Source organism: Calypte anna, chromosome 2 (genome assembly GCF_003957555.1).
Source record: "Calypte anna isolate BGI_N300 chromosome 2, bCalAnn1_v1.p, whole genome shotgun sequence".
Classification (NCBI taxonomy): Eukaryota; Metazoa; Chordata; class Aves; order Apodiformes; family Trochilidae; genus Calypte; species Calypte anna.
In genome coordinates this window covers 19,721,099-19,736,801 of record NC_044245.1, presented here as the reverse complement: position 1 = coordinate 19,736,801, position 15,703 = coordinate 19,721,099, and the positions used below count along the sequence as shown (strand labels likewise).

The window sequence follows — 15,703 nt, the reverse complement described above, 5'->3', positions numbered from 1 at the left end:
TGAAAATGAATTTAATTCTTTTCATGGATCTTGCATAATTTGTGCCTCAAGGTGCTAATTTTGCCAGTGCTCTTTTTTGGTTATACACCTTTTGATAATGCCAGCTACATTTTGTGTCTGTAACCTTTTGAACTCTCTGAACTTTTTCTTCATCTGCTGTGTTTCCTTTCCAACTTGGAAGAGAAATAGTCATTGCATAGGCACTGCTTTTTCTAACTTTATTTTCAATAGCTATTCTAGAGTATACTCCCCAAGATCTTTTGAAACAGTTTCTTTCATACTTTGCTAGAGTATTCTGAGACTGTGAATAATTGTGGTATTTTAATTATCGTTTAACACTGGAGAAATTTTATAGACTTGTTTCTGAGCTCACTGAAGTTTTTTGTATCAGTTTTCAGCTTTCTTATATTCTCCAAGAGCTGCATGAAAGTTAAGCTTATTATAAGCCAATAAGACTAGCAACATTTCCAAGCCACTCTGTTTTTCATGTTGTTTTTATATCATGTCTGTTGTTATACCAGAGCAGATTATGTGTGCAAGAGACCCTAAATCAGCAAAACCAGTACAAACTGTCTAGTCAGTAAAATGATTTGGAAATGATTTGGAAAATCATTACACTGTTAGTCATTATTCACTTTTTCTGTTAATGTTACAAAATTTATTTTTCCCTAGACAGATAACCAGTGCAATCAGGAAAAAGCACAGCTAAATGATAATTTGGGAACAAGGAGAAGAACAGCTACTAAAGCTGAACTCAGATACCAGAATTCATGCCATTAACTGATATGTAAACAATACTGAATCCTCAGTCACCAGATGTATATCTAACTTTTTACCTTGTTTTTACCTTGCTATGTGAAAAATACTGACCAACAGTTTGATTGTGGTAGTTTTGCACAGATAACGCCAGAACAACCTATTAGATTATCTGAGCCTAGCACTTCTTATCTTTTTTCCTTACACTTAATCCATTTTCATCTCTTTCATCTCTCTTCAGCCTGGCTAACTGATGGCCCACTTTGAAAAAATAAGACATTGTTATGATTTGAAAGCAGCAATGGGTAGAAAATCGTAATTTCACTTGATAGTTTATTCCAGTGATTCTTAGCATTCAGTCATAGAGATGCTTACCTTGTTCTGCTCTGAAGGTATCTGTCTGAGGCTTGCAGCTACTGGTTATATCTTTCTATACTAGATGGAAAACCTCTTTAGCTTCTGAGTTATTTCCCCTAAAGTCAGTACTTCTTTATGGTAATCCAGAAGCTTCCCAGTTTTCATTTCAGAAGCTAAATAGATAGAATTGTAACTCTTCCCATAAAGGCATTTGAGAACTGCAGAAGTTTACAAAATATTTTATGACTCATTTTAATCTTCCTTCTCTTTGGCTTTCAGCTTATTTTTAAGAGACCCTTCCAAAGTTTGTGTAATATTTCAGTGATGATCTAATGTGCAGGTGTAAGTAAAATGACCACCTCACTCTCAGGCTGTATTCCACCAAATATAAAACTAAAGTTTTCTTGCTGCAATGTCCCTTCTGACACCTGGAGTCATTAATACATTACCAGCCTAAGAGGCCTTCTGGAACTGCTGCTTTCTAGAATGGGGTCACCAAACTTCTACCTTTCACTCTTTGTTCTTTGGTTAAAATTTTGTGCTTTTTCTCAAGGTCTAACATTGCTAATTGGTCCAGTCAAAAAAAACCCAAAAACTCTGCCAGTGTCATCTGCAGAACTGCTAGGAAGTCAATTTATGTTTCCTCCCTACTCTTTAATAAAACTTTTGAACACTAGCTCTGATGTCTGGAGAAGCAAGATGTACTGTAAAGACACACTCTCAGTTTGAGCTGCTTCAGTAATGGCTGTGGCTTGTGATCATTCAGTCTAGTTAATTATATTAATGTGAATAAATGCTAACTTGTCACTAAGTCAAACACCTTAAAAAATTCCCCAAAGAATTAAATCAAATTTAACATCTTTTTTTGTCTTCAACACTGTTGCTCAGCATGAGTATCTCTGTTATGTACCAGTCTATGGTAAAGGCTTTTTATTTCTTCTGCTAGGGATTAGAAAGCAAGCACCTGGCATTTTCCACATTCTTTATGATGATAATTTCCCTGCTACTTGAAGACATATTTAAACATGAATATAATTGAGCCAGAGCTCTCTTCAGATAGTTCTTCAAACAGTTTTCCATGCAAGTTAACTGAGCCATTGGCTTTTAAAATGTTCATCCCGAGCTGAACTTTCATGGTTTGAGAACTCAATAGGAGACAAAATGTATTGCCTCTACCTTTTTGTCTGATACTACATCATCATCTCACTTTGTCTTTAACTGAGGGAAATAAACTACTGAAAATTACTTCCCTTTTCTATATCATTAACAATTTTTCCACCTTTAAGTGCGGATGTAAATACTGTTATATAAGAAGTAAAGCAAACTGGGATAGAATAAAAATTAAAACCAGTAATTTTCAATATATCCTTAGTTGTCTGATGCTGTATTATATAAAATATTTATGTAGGACTTTTAGTTTGTGCTGGCTATATGTTCACTTACAGATTCACACAACGCTGCTATTTTCAGTCAAATTTTTTTTACTTTAATTTTTCATGCATATCTTCCTGTTTTGTCTTCTAGATTCCTGTTGCTGTGACACAAATAAGTTCAACCAACCACCCAGTGAAAGTGGGACTCTCAGATGCATTTGTGGTTGTGCACAGGATCCAGCAAATTCCTAGTATGTAATCTTGTTGTAGTGCTAATGGTTTGGAGGCTGAAAAACAAATATAAGCTGATTTCATCAAAGATGATTAGTTGCACAACAAATCGCTTAGCTAATTTCAGCTTGTTAATTCAAGTGTAATTTTATTTGCTTGGGAATTCCCAGTATTGCTTTCTCTGTCATTCTTTCTTCTTAGCTGATAAATTAAGTAAATAAAACTAAATGACCGGACAAATAATGTAAAATTAACCTGTCAACCAGCATAAGTTGCTATTCAATAAGATACTTTATCAGGAATATGTATCCTTGCCCATGATTGCAAAGAAGCAACCTGTTCAGAAAAATTATCTGTATTCAAGTGAAAAAAAAATATCCTGGCTGGAAGTTCTTTAAATTTTGAACTTCTAATTCATATATACATTTTAGTAAGATAAAAGAAGAGGAGATGTTGTTATTAAATAACATTTCGGGCTCACATAGTCATGGCAACAGTAATGCAGGTAACATTTCATTTCCTCTGGTATTAAATGTGCTTTATATGAATTGGCTGAAAATTAACTGTAGGAAATCAAATGTCATTTCCATAATGCTTTGTTCTAACATCCCATGTCCAGAACCCTTGGAGATTTTTTTTTTGCCATTTATTCTGAGTGTGTTGGGTTTAGTCACACCTTAGGAGCCAATTTACTAAATTCAGTTTTGGACAACCCTCGTATGGAAGGGTGTAGATGGAAGGCACTGCACTTGAACCATCCTCCTAGGACTGAGTCCAGACATATTCTCCCGAAGTGAACCCTGGCAGAGGTGTGGTGCAGATAAGGCTCATAAGAATCTCTCTTATCCAGCCCATCTTTAAGGCAGTCTGCAGATGGGCTGACAGAGAAATTGCAGGTTGTCCTATCCCCTCTTTATCACATTTCAACAGTCTTTGATATGACGGAGCATAAATACCACTTCTAATATGTCCTGTTTGTGGGTCAGATGAAAAATTTCAGTAGCATCTCTTGTGTGTCATAAACTTAGAATAGTGTGAAGGAGGTTGGCATGCTGAGATTCCATTGAAGAGATACGTTCTTGTAAGAAATTTATTTCTGAATTATGATCTATGTGATGTGCCTATGGTCACATGGATTTCTTCTGAGAGCTTAGGAACAAATGAATATAGGCAACCAGTTTCAGTAACTTGAGTGGCATTTGTAAGTGACTGATCTGAATATTTCCATGAGTCCTAGCTTATGGGAGCTTCTAAGATGTATTCAGGTAGAAATTAGGTTGTTTGACTTGTGCAAGTGGTTTTTGAGAACAGCCACACAGAAATTCAATATGAGATGCGAGCAGTATGCAGATCTTTTGACATCAAGCCTCCATCATCAAACATCACTAAAAGAATTATTTTAGAATAACATATTTTGCATGTAAAATATGTATGGTTTTTCTTTCTAGTTTGAATTATTTTTGAATATTTGAATATTTCAGACATGCACCTTGTTTTGCTACCACTACATAATGAAGACACAGTTATGTACTGGTGTTTCATAAGAGACATTAAGGAATGGCAGGTGAAAAAAATAGTGTGGGTAGAGAGTCTAAAGCATGCCCCTGCAGCAACTGTTTTGATACCATTATTCTGTATTACTGTGTGTAATACACTGCATTTCTCCTTAGTGACTGGTTCTGTGGATGGTAGTAATTCATTATTAATTCTCCTATTTTGCAGCTCAAACTAGAGCTAGCATTAATCAAGGGAACAATCAGCTTGTGGTAAATTTTTCTGAAGGCAAATTGTACTTTCAATGAAACAGGTTTATATTAGTATGTACAGGCAACATAATAACACCCTGACAGAACTGCTAAATAATGTTGGCCCATAGAGAGCCAGTGTTAGATGCTCTTACAATATTCATGTTCTTGCAGTCTTGTTTTTCAGAGGTATGAAATCAACCATGGCTCTAATCAATTACTGAAAAAGTGATATGATAGAATCGTTAGCTTACTTCATTTGTTAGCTTCTAAAGACAATAGAAGAATTTAAATTGCTGTTTGTTTGTCCCAAAAGAAGGCAAAGTAGTATAGCTATTAGTCCATATTTATTATTTTTGCAAAAACTTTATCATTAAGAGTACCCAGTTTGCCTTTATTTTCATGGCTAGTTATTAAAAAAAAAAGCCTGAAATGAACCCAAATCAAACCTATTTCATTTTGAGGAGAGAAAAACATTATTTTTAATCAGTCATTTGATTTTAGAAGTGCATTTTAGTGCGTGCTGAAAAAGATAATCTTGAAGAGCCAAGAGCAAAGAAGAAAATATTTTTTTTAACTTTTTATGTTAGGAAATGGAAGACCCTGAGAATTTCATTCCTATTTTTGTTTTATACTAACACATATAAAGACCCCTTTTATCTGTCTCTAAAAGAATACAGGTACTTACATTTTTTCCCTTTATCTTTTAAGATTGAGAGCAAAGAGATGGAAGGTTTCTGCCATGTGGCCTTCTGCCTGTTTCCTCTGGTTTTGTTTCTTGATCTGCTACTTCTGTTTGTATATGGAAAATGTCTTTATTTTAAAGCTTGTGTGTTGTGTTATTATATTAATAGAGATTGGTCACTCTTTTGTATTTTGTAATATGTGAATGTATGGATACGTATGTCTGTGGGTATTCTAGAGGTGCTTTGGAGATAATGGCAGTGTGTGAAGGGAAACAAATTTCTGCTCGATACTGAAGTTAACAAGGAAAGCCCTAAATTCTGAGATTTATATGGCATCAAAATAGCAAATTACATCCACTGATTAATTTCAGAGAAAAAGTTTCTGCTTCTTCCAGGCAGTTCAAATGACGAGAGCTCGGCACTGGATGTCTGCTTTTGATTTGTCTGATAAGCAAGAGGGATCACCCTGATATTTGCTTCTTCAGGCAAGCTGAATACTTGCATAATAACTTAATGGGTGTCTCCCAGTTAGACAACACATGATTGGTAGAGGCAAAGCTGAGGTTAGCTTTACCTGCTATTCCAGCAACCCTTCCATCTTTACTTTTCTTCAGCATCTTCACTGCATCAGGAGCCTTGTTCATGCGCCATTGCAACCACCTTCTCTTCCCTGCTTCCTCTTATTTCTTGTTTTATCTCAGCCATCCTTGGCATTCTGCTGTTGGTCCTTCTTTCAGTCACCTACAGTGTCCTTTGCTCTCCTTTCTGCTGAATCCCAAGATCTCTTTCTAATTTCATGACATCTTTCTTTTCCTGCTTCTTTGCTTTCCTTCAGAGTTGTTACATTTCCTTCTTTTGTTTCTATTCTCTATCCTTTTGTCTTTCAATTAGCTTTTCCTTGTGTATGAAGAAATGAAGTATTTCCTGCAAACCACTATTTTATTCTCACAATTAAAAAGCTCACCATTAAGCTTGCTTTGTTTTCCACAAGACTGTGAAATACACTCATACAAATGAGTGCCAGATTCAGTGAGTCTACAGAGTGAGTTACAGATAATGTGTAGGGTTTCCTCTATGATGAGACATCCTCCTCCATGATCTTGGCCTCCACAGTACTAGGTACAGCTCTTTTAGAAAATCCATATCTTGACAGCCCAATATGTAATGGCACTGAAGTTACTCAACAACACTGTGTGCACAAATGAAATTGTAGCATAGCTCTATGTTTGTAATATTCCAGTTTTATTGCAGACAGTGTCATGCAATGAGTAGTGTAGCTCAAGCATATAATTGACATCTCTGCATGTTATAACTGTTCTCTGAAGATGTCTCTCCAGTTTGTTTACAGCAGCCAAGCCCCTGAAAGAACCTTACCATTACCTTCCTGAAAAGAAGACTAGCAGTTTATGTTGTGTTATGCAGTTTATGTTGTGATATTTATTGCATAAGGGTACATCATTATCTGCAAATGTGTGGTCTAGTTTGCTCCTTCCTTACTGGTAATGTTACTGTTTTCCTCCATGAAAAGTGGAGCCAAAAGTTATCACTCTGTATTTGCAGCATTTGCAGTATTCTTACTTTCCAGTACTGTAACTAATCCCACAGAGTGCCAGTGCCAGAGTGCCACTAATTCCTCCAGCCCTGCATGTTTTGTCTGTCCAAAAGTGTTTAGCCAGGCAGCTGGGTTCTTTCACTCTGTGGGTCCAATTCAGGAGCAGTGCAGGAAAGAGATGGACATGCTTCCAATCTTTGGTCACCATTTCAGGGACTGCTACAAGGAAATCAGAGTTTAAGATGTTCTTGTTTTAGCCAAAGCTTTACGTGGCCATTGATGAGTCTCAAAATTAGGCAGTTCAGTGCATAGTGGCTAAAGGGCATAAATGATATTTTTCACACCTAGATCCTGAACTAAAGGTAGCTCATCTGGCACCAGGAATTAGGATAAATCTAAATGGACATGAAGAGTTTCAAAGTAAATGATGTGAGGTAGGCACAGAGTGCTGGTGCAGAAATGTTCTTCTGCATTGTTTATAAAGTATGGATTTTGAGAGCCTGCTTTGCTAGTTTGCTTATTCACATACTCTATGTCTTTGAGGGGCAGCTTCCAGACTTCAAAGGATTTGTATGTAGCTTTCAGGAGAATGATAAAATTAATACAGTTAGAGAATCTTGAGTTTTGATCTAGATTCAGACAGGTGTGTAAATAGTCCATAGCCAAGAGCAATTATGATGGTGATTTAATTACAGGTATGTTTGATCCCAGTGTCAGTTCCTTGAGAATTAATTAGTTAATTCTGAACATTTTAGTAATATGAAGCTGTTATAAACAAAGTACACAGGCTGCTTTGACATTCTGCTTCCCTTACCTTTGTGATGATAGCAAACAGACGCCCCAGGCTGGCAAAATACGTATTTTCATGAAGATTTTAGTCAGCCAGTGATGCTAAACAAAGTCTCTATCAAGAAAACAGAGTGGCTGTATAGCAGCTGTGCCCCACCCTTCTGTTTTTCACTGTTACAGTTTTCATAAATTGTTTGCAATGTATGCTGGATATGTTTCATAAATTGTTTGCTTCAAATTGTCTTCTACATAATCAAATGCACCCTCTTACCATTTATGTTTTATCTCCCTACTAGACTTAAAAATGAATGTGCAGCTCTATGAATACATATGGCCTTGTTTATCAGTTTTTCCTGGGTATATGGCCAATCTCTATTCCCTAGAAATATTTCACTGACGAAGTTTTTTATTTGTGTTAACATATAATTTAAAAAATCAGGCTGACATCCCCAATGTTTTCACATTTAACTGGGTTGCAGGTTTTAGCTGAGTGCTGTGCAAAGAAAAGTAATTATGCAATGGAAAAGCACCAGAGATTGTGTGTCTGTTGGACACATATTTAGAATGGTTTATTGCTAACTACTAACCCTTCAGGTATGTTAGGAAGTCACTGGTGGTCTTCCAGAACTGAGAGGGTCTCCAGAGCACTCTTTGTTCAGAGCATTTAGTTACCTCTGGAAGTTCTGTTCACAGAATACTGAAATGCCAATTTTGAGTTTAAAATTGGTTTTAAAAAACTACATAGAAATGTTTTCTCACACCAGAATCAATAATTTACATCTATAATTTACCAATTCATTGCTTAAGCCCTTGAAGGAATTATTTCAGTTGGCTTTCTGACCCACCACAATATCTCCCTAGGTCACTGAGGAATGTACTTACCTTAAATACATATTGTTGTTTTCTTCAGCTTTTTCTGCTGGGACTGTACCTTTGGCCTTGTGTTCAAAGACAGCACACATATATGCCACAGAAACAAACCAAAGCACAATTTGAACCATGCTGTAAAAAAAAAATTGGCTCTATTACTGAAAAATCCAAAACGATTACATTGTGTATCATTCAGTAAGAAAGGGTGTTCCAGATACTCCAAAGACCTATGGAAAAGTAAAAGATTTTCAGGATGAAGAGACAAAGATATAAAAATTTTCTGAAATTCGGAACCAAGAGTGGTACTTCAGAAATTTATAGGCATGTAGAAAGTACTTTTCCTTTCTTCCTTTCTTTCCTCTTAGACCTGATATACCATGTATTTTCAGCAAAATATCTGCAAATGACTCTTTTAGTCTGTTACTACATCAAATTATTTCACTACTTCTTGTCAAGTTAGGGTGCATACTGAATTACGTGGACTCTAAGGTCTTGGTAGTTCTCCACTTATTTGTAAAAGAGCTGAATAGGCAGCATAAGACAAGAACAAGTTTCACCAGAGTGAAAGACAGTGTGTCTTGGGTTGGAGCAGGAGTCTTATGTGAAGAGATTCAGGTGGAAAGTGTCAGGAAAGAGACTTAATTTTTCAGTTTATTCTCTTTAGTTCTTGCATCCTGTTTTGTAAAGGGGATACAAGCTCAGAATTCTAAATAAGGAGGGAAAAGTGCGTTTTGAGAAGCTACGTGCATTTCAGATCAGGCTTTTAGAAGAATCTACACCTGTTTTTTTCCAGCCTGGTCATGCAGGTAAATAGATCCCTCTTATGTGAACTCACTGCCTGTGGTTGGCACAGTCCTTTTCCTGATGAGGAAGCGATCAAACCAGAGTCTAGCAAGAACTGGGATTTAATGGTACCAACAATCATGCTTAACTATGCTTGATTAGAAATTGGTTTTTTCAATAACAAAGTTTATTCTAATAAAATCAGTGTTTTTTAGAAATTCCATGCACTGGGATAAAAGGGCCTATGACCTGAGTGCCTGATTCTTACTGGATTTTTAGAAAAACAGAAACTCCTTTATTCTTGCAAGCTCTGTGAGGATGTTAGGAAAGGTTTGGAATAACAGGGTTGTAGCATGCCGATCTGCATCGTTACTGATGAGATGAAATGGTGTCCCATTAAAGTACCAGCACCCATCATTTTAATTTATATGTTCATTTGCTTCTTTTTTTGAACAGAAGGATAAAGATTTCTGTGGAAACAAATTACAGTCTTCAGCGCTGGAGTTCATTTCAATCGCATTCCCTTATCACTCTGATTTGGCAAGTGTTTTTGTGGGACTTACCACCCTGGGAGCATAAATCTCAAACTGTTGGCAAGACATTTTCCCTACCCCAACACATGATTAGCTTTGCCTTGTAAACCCTTTCTGCGCATTGGTTTTGGACAGTAAAGGTCTGGCACATACCTGTATCTGGTTTTGAACCAGTCAGAATGACTTTGTAGGTATAACATAAAACTAGATCAGTTATATGTCCATTTCATACTAAAAGTTTTTTATACCAACTGAGAGCAATAGCTTGATGATTGTTTTCTGTGTAGTGAAAAGTGCATTCTCAGGTGTGCTTTTTAGAGATTGGCCATCCCTCTGTACTTACAAAGTCTTATCCACTTGATCAAAGAGGCACCTTAGCTACAGGACACCTTAGTGCCCTTTCTGTTTTCTCTTAAAAAATTAATATTTATTAGTTGATTGATTTCAGTTGAGGTTCCACTTTCTGTCTGAAAAATGCCTAAAACATCCCTCCTAATGAGATATTGCAAAAAACACTTCGGATATGGTTCTATGCGATTGCTTTACAGCTGAGGAGCCCATGTGAGGGCACTTCAAGCTGCAGAAACAGCCATTCTGCCAAGCAACAAGGTGTGCCCTAATCCATACAGTACTGGCAACAGGAAAGACTGCCTAAAATTGAGTTTGTAGCTGTCTGAAATTCCTTTCCTTCTTTTAAATGTAGACTCAGGCCTCCGCTGCCTGAAATAACCTGTAATCCACTGCGTTGAAACCTTTATTCTTCTGTGACATAACTCCTGAGGCTCAGTGATTGTATTTGGCATTGATTTCAATTAGAATAGCAAACCTTCAAAAAAGTCATAAATTTGAATCCAGCACACCAGGGAATTCTCATTGCTGTGGTAGTATAGGCTGTACTTTTAATTTGCAAATGTACAAGCTCATCTGCTTTACAGACATGCACTTAAAATTTGGGTTATTCAGAATACATGATAGAATATTGATCTGGAAACTAACAATTATGTGGTTTTTTTATACGTTGTGCTTGGGTCTTGCAATTGTCTGTGTATTCAAAGCCCAAAAGAATAGTGCATTGACTATATTGCTTTTCTGCTTTGAGAAACTTAGGCACAATCAGCTTGTATAAAAATTATGCAGAGCATTGGCTGGTTAGGAAAACTTGACTCATCTTCTTTACTATAACATTACAAAAGAAACGTGCTAGTGCATTTAGATATCAGCTAGCTTGTAGCTAACAAATTTGATTAAGCAACAAAATCAGCTTTGTTTGCACATCTTGACAAGGACTGACAAATGAACATATAAAGCATTTCTCTCAGTTCTGTAAGCTGAGAAATGTTTTTGGAAAGCAAGCATCTGAAATACAGCCTAAAATGTTTGAATGTTTGACATTATACTGCCTAGAATTTCTGCCTAAATGAATAACTAAGATGCTTGAGAGCACACTCAGAATTTTCATAATCTTGTATTGAGAATAGGTACCTATTCTATCAACTCTGGTGGTTTCTCAAGTTAAAAATTCTTTGTCCATTTTACATGTTCCTCCATGGTGTCTAAAGTTAAAAATATAATTCTTGAGGAAAATTGCTGTCAAATGTACATCTAAGGAACAATGAGTCATCATTATATCCAGTATTTTTCTCAATCTACAGACTGCAACATAGTAAAGTGTGAAAATATTTGTGTTTTTCTTTCCTGGTAGATGTCCGTAGAAGAACGATTTATGAGTACCACAGGGTGGAGCTACAGATGTCAAAGATTACCAATCTCTCAGCTGTTGAAATGATACCTCTTCCAAGTAAGTAAAGTGTAACGTGGCCAGGAGGAATATCTGGGAAGGTTCCCCCTTCACCCTGACAGAAGGACATAAAAAATTTTGATTATTGTTTTATCTGTTAACATAAAATCATGGACAGATTCATTCATCCTGTCTCAGATTTACTCCCAGATGGTTGATGCATTATCTGTACACCTTCCTGTATTCCAAGTTAGTTTATATGCATATGATTCTCAGTAGATTTTCAATGAAATCTGTACCAAATACTTTTTCATAAAAATTATTATATTTCCTTTGAATTTTGTTCCTAAAAACAAAACAAAACAAAAAGTCTTCATGCTTGTAAGGCAAACACAATTTTTTCTGTACACTGTGCATCACATTGTGAAAGAATACCTCCAAACACATTTTGCAGTTGCTCTGCCTCTTTTGGCCAAGGTAAAACCATGTTGTTTAAAAATCCCTGAGTATAAACTGCCAGATGTACTACTGTAAAATACCCAAAAACATCTATTTTTTTTTCTTGCACACCCTCCTTCTCAGTCTTACTATCTGCGTATGTCTGCTTGCTAACAACACCAACAACACTGCAGCCAGGGAAGAAGAAATTTAAGGAACTACTTATGAAAAAAGATAATAAATTAACAATGAAGATGAATGAACAATTATGGAAATGGGAATACATATAATACAAATTAAATCCTATGGATAAAATGTACCTCTCTGAACATAGTTGTGCATGCAAATTAATAGACTGGATTTAATGTCTTATTTTGGACATTTGCAAAACTGTTGAGTCCCTAAATATAAATTATCAGAAGATGTAACCTTCTTTTGTGCTTTTTATGAGAATAGTATGTCAGACTAATGTAATAATTTGTGTTTGTTTATCTACATCCCAGCTTGTCTCCAGTTTACCAGCTGTGGTCCCTGTGTCACTGCCCAGATTGGTTTCAATTGCAGCTGGTGCAGCAAACTCCAAAGGTAAAGGAAAGGATTTTTCTTTTTTGCATCTGTATACAGCTGTTCTCAAGAGATATCAAAAAACGTTACCCATAGCTTATTCAGAACAAAGGGTTATATTTACTTCTTATATATATGCATTCACATGGACGTACACCTCAGTTGCAATTCCTAACACATCATTGTCCCATTTCACTTTAGCAAAAGAATTAGGCAAGAATTGTTAAGTTCTGGGACTTAAACCCTTTTTCCTATTTCCTTAACTTTAAAATCCTTCTGAAAGGGAACAAGAAGTAGAAATTACAATTCCTGGCTTCATTTAAAAAAAATTAACCTCATGGAGTTGTGGGGTTGTAATGAAATTATAAAGAAACACTTTTTCTCTTAGAAGTAGGGAGAAAGACACATCCAAAGGCTTAGAGTCTTTTCTCTTCTAACCTCTCATTATACTTAGTGGGTACATTGAGTCTCCCAGCCCCTCACTGCCTCATCAACAAGAACAGTCAAGTCAGTAGCAAGAGCAATTTAGATTCAGTGGAGCAGCTGGAGCACAGACAGCAAAATGGTAACTGCAGCTGAAGATTTACCCAAAAGTTCTTCAGTCACTGACCTTCATTGACATTCATATCAAGAACTTATTTAACACAAATTCTCTTGCACAAGCTGGGGTATCATAATGGATATTTATTATTACTGTGTTTTTCAACCCTAGTGAACAAGTTCAGAAATGTTCTATATAAAACGGATGCATAACGAGAGGAGAAAATGCTATTAGCAGTCTAAAACAGTGTAATAATTTGATACCACATTGAAAACCTGATAAATTGTTGATGATAATGGTACAGAATTAGGAACTTTAGGTCACTTTTATTATGTTCCCTTAAACAACTACTCCCTTAGTCATTTGAGAAGTGACTCTGTTGCCAGTTTGTCTTGTAAAGAACTCCTGATATGGAATTAGAGCTAAATTAAATAATTTCACAGAAAACATATCAAGCATTTTCAAAAGTAGGGACACATGTAGAAAGGAGCCAGGAAGATATTTTTCTTGCTTTAGCCAATTTCTTGCTTTCAAACATTGCCTGATTTTACTTCCATTAAGAAGTGTGGCAATGAGAATGTTTGCTTTGGTCTGAGCAAGGTCTGTTCCCTTCTGGCCAGTGTTCTTATTTCTCTTTAAATATAGTCAATTCCAGAAAGAGTCCAAGAGATGGTAATGTTCAGATCTCTTATGAAGAACAAACCTTGACATCCTTTGTCTTGCTCTGTAGTTTCTGAAGAACTGATTTTCCTAAGTTATAGAATTGGTGGAAAATCTGTTTCACTCACTGAGGCACAAATTCACTGTAGAAAACTAAAAGAATTTTATACTTCACCTTTAGCAGGAAGCAGCACCAGGCACGTAGTTTCACTTTATCCCCTTCTGTGTATTTAGGAGAATTTGTTTCTGCCTCTTCACAACTGGATGGAAAATACAGTTTAAACACACCTACTCCTATTCAATTAAAATTTCCAGGAAAAAATATATGAAGATTATGCTGTAACCAAAGATGAACCTACTGTGAGTGTGTCCTGAACTTTTTCCCCAAACCTGTTGGCTCCACACTGCAGCACAGTTACATTTTTGACGAGCTGCAGCAGATAGACTGCACAGTTTATTGCTGGTAATTAAGCCATTCCTGACAGTAGTGAGATTGTTGTTTCATTCAGGCTATGTTTAGACATTGTTTGACAAGCCACAAAAGAATGAACTGGAACTGATTGCTTAAAAAGGATGGATCCAGAAAAACAAAGATTGTGTCTCTAGCTGGGGACTTCAGTCATAGATCTATAAAGATCTATGTATAATATTGAGCCAGGTGTAAGCTAATGAAGAATTGTGCACAAAATCATAGTAGTTGAAACTGGAAGGATCCACTAGATTTCATGTTTTCTAACCTCCTGCTCAAAACAGGTCCAGCTGTGAGGTCAGATGAGTTTTTTCATTATTTTTTCAGCTGTGTCTTGAAGCTTCTGATACTATGGTTCAGTCCCTGAACATCTTCATTTTATACTAGATTTTACAGATTATTTTCAAAATTGTTTCATCTGGAAACATGGCTTTTGTGATAGTTTCTGTCTCAGGCCCCACTGTCTTTCTTGGTCACTCTCCTCTAGCTTCTGAAGTGAGCAGCTTATTTAAACTAATTCCATTCTACAGAGAAACAGATTTGAGATAATAAGCAGACATATTTTGTGAGAAGAGGCAGTTTGCTTTCCAAAATGTGAATCCTGAGTGTTTATATAGTTAGGATACATTACACTGCAGGATCATTGTGATCAGGACACATTCCTGTCTCAGCTTTGACAATTTTCTGCTGCCTGCCAGTTCTGGATACTCTTGCCTGCATTCTAGTCTGGTGCCTCTCTCCTTTTATCTTGCTGTTACTTGGCATGTTTATTCATTTTAGGGAAATACAAAAAGTGCCTCATTTAATTCACAATGGAAATATTTGGATCACAAGAAGAATGCTCAGAATGATTTACTTCAGTACCACATCATAGTTTTGCAGCCCTCAAAATAAATATTTGTTGTATTAATTTTTTTTTTTTTTTTTTGCATGTGTTATAGAAGCACTTTCTATGCTGGAAAATTTAACTGTCCTCATAAAAAATCATGAAGTATGGAAAGTTCTGAGTTCTTTCACCCCAGTACTCTAGCTTCTTCTGGGTGTAGCTGCTCCTCACTCACCAGCCTTATAGATCAAACTAGAGTTTTATCTCCCTTTTCTGATATACATTGCTCTGCTGCAGCAGAATAAAGTCTACTTGGAAAAACAAAGACAAAGCATTACATGAAGTATCAACTTAGATATTTCAGAATTACCTGGAGTACAAAGAAAATCAATATTTACAATCCGCTTCCGAATGAGTGCTTGTAGGGGTTTTTGAAGTAAGCAGAAGCAGATGCTTAGGAGTAATGTCTGAGTAGTGCTTCTGGTTTGTGAAGCTGAGTGGACACGCTGGTCCAGGAGGTTGGAAACCAAAGTCTGTCTCTCTTGGCTTTAGGCAAAGCCCAGTGGGTAAGGCTGTTAGCCTTCAGCAGAAAATCCTGAAGAATGCTTTTAACTCGATAGTTACAGGTTTCCAGTGTGTTAGTAATCTTCCAACAGATGTAGTCCTCCCTTTTCTGCAGCAGGAGAGTATCTCATTGCTAATGAGGAGATTCTAAAGGAGTAATGAGGGTCAGATGTGGCTGTAACAGATGGTGATGTTTCTCCTGTGGAGCTAATACAAGGTCTGCCAGAG

The 15,703-nt window shown here is 36.4% G+C and overlaps 1 protein-coding gene across 1 annotated transcript in view; it reads left to right on the top strand.

Moving 5' to 3' along the window:
* The window catches only part of PLXDC2 (plexin domain containing 2), a 229,301-nt gene that overhangs the window by 177,050 nt on the left and 36,548 nt on the right, over positions 1–15,703 (top strand). The window contains exons 7-9 of the mRNA XM_030445902.1: positions 2,638–2,737; positions 11,378–11,473; positions 12,355–12,436. Coding sequence (XP_030301762.1) covers positions 2,638–2,737; positions 11,378–11,473; positions 12,355–12,436 — 278 coding nt within the window. The remainder of the gene's footprint in view (positions 1–2,637; positions 2,738–11,377; positions 11,474–12,354; positions 12,437–15,703) is intronic.